The 6,151-nt window shown below is 39.6% G+C and overlaps 1 protein-coding gene across 1 annotated transcript; it reads right to left on the minus strand.

Moving 5' to 3' along the window:
- Window positions 1–257: 257 nt before the first annotated feature.
- Window positions 258–5,342, minus strand: LOC123979298 (complement component C1q receptor). The gene has a single exon (XM_046063166.1). It carries the CDS (start codon window positions 5,236–5,238, stop codon window positions 3,643–3,645), a length of 1,596 nt encoding a protein of 531 aa, XP_045919122.1. The 5' UTR covers window positions 5,239–5,342; the 3' UTR covers window positions 258–3,642.
- Between the last annotated feature and the right edge of the window lie 809 nt (window positions 5,343–6,151).

The raw sequence follows: 6,151 nt of genomic DNA on the forward strand, positions 1-6,151 counted from the left end.
TGTAAACAATATGGAATTGATGCATTTGGTCATTTGTTTTTACAGAAGACAAAATGACTTCTCATTGTGTGAAAAACACAGGTGTATGGAGTGGAATTTTATTTTAAATAAAATAGCACTGGTGTAAATAAATTTTATTAATTATTTTTCTGTGACCTTCCTACTGTGACATATGTCTCTTCCATGAAAACGGCCTGTTTCATTGCTATTTTTAATCTGTTAGAAGCATGCACGTTTAACAGTCAGGAAGCCACATGTGACTCTTCAGCAGTTTATTCAAAAGAACACTAGGCGGCAGTGGCACACTGAGGATGAGAATGATGACGACAATGAATTGTTTTTATGAGTGAATGAATGACAGAGAATGACACATGAAATCTCCCTCTATTGTTCCATATTACAAGCAATTTCACTTGTGTACTTCAAAACTCATCTTTTACAAAGTTAAATGCACATGCACACAAAAAATATGTTTATGCTATAAAGAAAAAACCTTGAAAAGAACACAGTCCACATTTATGGTAATGAATAAAAGTAACATATTAAGGAGCTGGCACTTTCCCTTAGGACTTTTTTCTAATCAACTCCATTTTACTTTTGACTGAAAGGTTTACTTAATGCAGATAAACATTTTACTAAAGAAACATATGCTGAGCTAAAAAAACAAGAGTTAATATTTATCAGCTACCAAGCGGTATATCAAAATTAACTCTCAGCTCCACCTGGGACACAGACAACTTTATAGTCCTGAAACGTATATATAAGGACTTTAATTAAAGTTAAAATTTGAATCGACTTCTTATTTGAATTAAGAGCTGCTTTTAATTAGGAGTTAGGAATAAAATAGTGTATATCCATTTCTGGAAGACGTATTATCCATACCCCCCTACATTTCAAATGTAATTATATTATTAATATTATTGATATTTTATAATACATTACCTCTGTATATTCAAAAATCAGAGACCTGAATCAGAACAGTTAATTCTGAGATCTTTCCCACAGCAGCAATCTGATAAATGTAATGGGCAAGTCTCCCAAATTGTGAATGCTAAAGAGACTGGTGGAGTTAGTGTTCATCATTTTTTAGACTTGATTTAACACTCAATATTGTCCACAGGAGCAGTAGAGTTTTGTTCTCTCCGCTTCTGACGCTTAACAACATAAAACCGTATCACAAATATAGACACTACCACAGTCAAAGCAACAAAAATCCACAGCCAGAGGAAACCACCAGTGGTCGCATAAGAACCCTTCAGTGTAGTATTGTTTGCGACAAAACCTATGGAAATAGGGGTTGTGATCACAAAGCTTTCACTGTCCTGTGCTTTGATGCAATTGACTTTATCATCATCAAGTACAAATCCTTTTCTGCAGGAACACACAAAACCTCCAAAAGTGTTTTTACACTCTTGATCACACCAGTCCATGATACATTCATCAATGTCCTCACAAAATTTACCAGTCCGAAGAAAGCCATCAGGACAGAAGCATGTGTCATTGTCTCCCTCACATATTGCATGGCATTTCTGTTCCCCACAGTACACTTTACACCTGCTCAGGTCCTTGCTGTCTGGGATATATCCTCTGTAACAAGAGCATTTATAACCACCTTTTACATCTGTGCATAAATGCTCACAGGGGCCACTTGAACAGCCTTTGGAGCTCTGGAAAAAAATTTTATCTGATAATTTTTGTGCCTGGCATGCATCTTTGTGCTTTGTTTTGCACAGAAAGCCATCCGTCTTGTCAGAGCACAGCCTCTCTGTCCACTTTTGACCATTTGAACATGTCACACAGCGTGGAGAGCAGACTTTAACACGGTCTGCCCAGGTGATTGAAGATGGAATAAAGCTCGGGTGCATGCTGCCAGAGGTCCACTCATAGCCTCTCAGTGGAGCTGAAAGATTGCTGCAGGCTCCAGCTGGTAAATGTAGTCCAATCCAAAAGTTTCCATACAAATCTTGACTCAAAATGTCAAGGATGGTCTCATCTATCTCAGACAGAAATGTCAAGAGCTCTCCATTCCTGTCATGGCATGCTTCCTCAGCTGTTTTAAAATCCACTCTTTCTTGGTTTACAGTTATGCAGTCACTCCCAGTACAAAAAGGCCTACAGGTCTGTTTCAGGCCAAATCCTGTCTCAATAGACAACAACAAAATAACTGACATTAAAATAGTTATTGTCAATACCTTCAATGGCACAAACACAGTGAGATGCAAGCGGGCCATGATGTCTTGCAGTAGATCCTCTAACAATGTTGGCTGGCTAAATTAATGGATAAGTGAGAGCCTGTGGCTACCTACTCCGGAAAAAACACCCCTCAGAACAATGACAAAGTTAAAGACCGGAAGGAAGTGAGATAAAAATGTGCTAGTGTTTTTTTCCCCAAGGTTAGTGAAGAAAATTGTCATCATAATGCAAACATAAACAAAACATGCGAACAAAAAAATATTTTGGAACAAACTACTTTGTCGTTGACTTCTAGCATGACTTTGTCATCATATAACATATATTGATATGAAACTCTGATACATGTTTATCAGTATCATATTTACACCAGTATCAGATATGATAATAGAGCAGTAAAATGTGTTTAGTTTGGTTTGTGCATAAATACATCCCTGTGCCAGTGGTGGAAAGTAAGTACATTTGCTCAAGTACTGTATTTTCATACAATGTTGAGGTACTTCACTATATTTCAAATGCAAATATTGCATGTATTCAAAGCGGCTATGATCAATAATTACAGTGTATCAAATGACAATGCAACTTTACTGTTTTGGTTCAGTCTCTCCGCTCTCATAGTGTTGTTCTCAGCTGCAGCAGGCAGTTTTTTTCAGAGAAAAAGCTCTAAAAACTCACAGTACACTATCTGCTCAGCACCAAACAGCACACAGTTAGCTACAAGCTAGCGAACACATTTAGCAGCTCAAGAGTCAGAAATTTCCCAGAGACCAAAAATGGAGCTAAAGGAGAATGGATATTATGGACTTATGTAAACCACATGTTGTTTTCAACTTGTTTCCGCAAAGTGGCCCAAAAAAGGAGCTTGTAATGGGAATTCCATAGGGACCAGCTCCAAACACTGTCATGTAATTAACGTTACTCACTGGGGGCCTCCGGTTTCTCGGGTACGGGGTCAATGGGAGGTATATGTGTGTGATGCTTTATGATGTGTCACAGATTTAGTGAGCAGGCAGTGGCACAATTAGTACTCAAACACATCTATAGGTAAAATAGCAGAAAATGTTGTCGGTTGTAGACAAATGTCAACATTAGCTGACTGAACTTAACGTTAAATTGCTCACTTTCAACTTCTTACATCACAACTTTCTCAAATCAAATGGCATCTAGTAATAGATCAGTTCTCAAAACCCAGTCAGCTTCGTCATACAAATCCCTTCATATCTCCTTGATACCATCAACACCTATAACACATTTTTGCACTTTGATAGTTCTTGCACAGCCAGATTTAGCATATTTTTCTATTTTTTACCCACTATATTTCTACACAATATGTGTTTTTGCTTTTTGCCAAAAACAAATCACCATCTGATGGACAAAGTTTTTTGCGAGGTTGCAAGAACATAAATTACATAAATAAACACAATAACCCAGGTCTTCTACATCGCTATCAGGTCATGGTTCATCAGTCAAGATGGACTCATATAGTTTTTCTAAACGTGGATCCAAACCAGAGGACACCCAACAGTAGCGATCCGTGGAGGTATTTTTCTTGGCTTCTTTTTTAGAGCGACTGCATCGAAAAATTGCAATAGCCAGAGTCACTGCAACCAGCAGCAGCAGAGGAATGACTGAACCAAGGACGCAGATGATCACTCTGGAATTAACAGTACTGACAAAACTTGTCACCAAGGATGTGTTGCTCTGCGGATTACCGTGCGTGACGTTCACCAGTTGTGGAAGCGGTGCTTCAGTGTGGGGGGACTGGTGTTGAAGCTCGACAGTGGTTCTGGTCAAAGACTCTGTTAAGTTTTCTTGTGTTTCCTCCTCAGCTGGGCCGTCTGATGAAACAGCTGTCTCTTTCATATCTGGAGCGCAACTTGATCCATTTGTCTCCATGTGGAAGCCTTGCGGGCATGTGCACAAGAAGCTGCCTAGCGTATTGACACAATTGAACTGACAGTGATTACTGACGCATTCATTTATGTCTACACACGAGTGGCCATCCTCGGATAAATTGAACCCCTTATTGCAGTAACAAGAGAAGGATCCAATACTGTTCAAGCAGCTGTGTTCGCATCTTGATTGCACGCACTCATCCATATCACTGCACTTACCGTCGACCATTTCGTAGCCGTCTATACACTCACACGTGTAACTGCCAGGCGTATTATAACAGAAATGATGCCCACAGACTTGTGACTGGCACTCATCAGTGTCAGAGCAGCTGCGTTGGTTTGCATCCAGTTTGAAACCATCAGGACATGTGCAGGAATATCCTGACTCCCCCATTACGCACTGATGCTCACAGGTGTCACCACTGCCATTGTTTATTGTGCAGTTTTGCTTTCCTGTATTGCAAAATGGACCAGGGACACTCCAACGATAAATGTCTCCAATCCTGTTGCATACAGAGTACTTAGGTGCTTTGTCACTGCATTCAATTTCAGCATACGTTCCGAGTGGAAATGATTGCATTTCACTTCTCTGTGGCTCATCTGAGAAGGGCGCTATGTAGGTTATTTGTCCAGGCCCCAACAGAGCCAACGGTTTGCACATTCCCTTAAAGTAAAACTTGCAAGCATAAAAAAACTGCCTTTTGCAAGGTCCATCAATCCAATTCAGTTGGTTCTGACCTGATAAAGTATAATGAACACATCTCTCCGCTGTGCATGTCGCGTCAGGTTCTTTTCCCCAGTTGGAGTAGTGGGAATCTTCCTCGCCAGAAACCCACTTAAACCCCTTGAGATTCTTGTCATGTAACACGCAGTCCCCACTGTGCAGTTTTAATCCAATCCAAAATTTAAGTGCCCTGTCGTGATGTTGTCTTTCGATGTGTGAGAGAAGTGAACGCAGCACATCCTCTTCTTCTCTGTCTCTGACTGTCATCAGATAACCTCCATTGTCCACACAGCTCTGACGGGCATCCCCAAAGCTCACCCTGTTCATATGCAGGGTGAAGCAGGCGTTAGAGGTGCACAGGGTCTCATGTTTAGCTCTAGATAAACCCTCAAAGCTGTTGATGAGCTGCAGTAGAAAAATCAACAACATAATTGATATACAGATCAACAAATTAGCTAATATCCAGATGGTCCCTGGGTGTTTTTGGGTAAAATGTGACCGATACGTGGTTGCCCATTCGCAGCTAAAATCAAGTGGTGTGGGTCTGAAACTAACATTGGTGCTCTGTATCCTGTTACTAAACTAAAGACGGAAATCATGTTTAACAGGAGTTGTGGGTTATTTTTTTCTCCCCCGCTGGCCAGTTCCGTTTTGAAATAGAAAACAATGGCAGGCTGCACAGTGTTTTGACTGCTTCTACAGATGTCTCCGGCCCCAGGCATTTAAGCTGACTCCCATAATTGTGGGGCCTTACAATACATGAACATGCAGGGGTCAGTGTCTAAGACACTTTGGCATTACAGCTGGATGCTGTAGATGGACACAGATTAGCTGCTCCAGAGAATTAACCTGGGACCTTTGCCACCTTGCTGCCACAGAGATTACAGTCACCCTACACTTTATTATTTATAGTAGTAATATTAATATCATAATCATCCAGTGTAATAAATTGTTAAATCAGAATCTCAGATTAATTATTGATTGTATGTATTATGCCTCTAACTGTGTGATCATCATTAAAGATGAAACTTTATGATTTACTTTTGTGGTTGTAGTTCCCAGATTCAGTCTCTTACAGTAGGAGATATGGTATGATTTTATCATATAAAGTTCTTCCTGGTGGGAATTACAGGAGAGTATACGTATATGACTACACAAAGTAAAAATGATGTATGATTGTTCACTTACATGTATTGTTCAGAACAACCCACATTACAATTTAAATAAATAAAAGATTTAAATAAAATATATACCTCATATCTACCTTAAATATATACATAAAAAACTGATAACTATGCAGTTTAATGCGTTACTAAAGCCATTGCTTTGTATTTTGTTCCAC

The sequence above is a fragment of the Micropterus dolomieu genome, linkage group LG11 (assembly GCF_021292245.1).
Source record: "Micropterus dolomieu isolate WLL.071019.BEF.003 ecotype Adirondacks linkage group LG11, ASM2129224v1, whole genome shotgun sequence".
Classification (NCBI taxonomy): Eukaryota; Metazoa; Chordata; class Actinopteri; order Centrarchiformes; family Centrarchidae; genus Micropterus; species Micropterus dolomieu.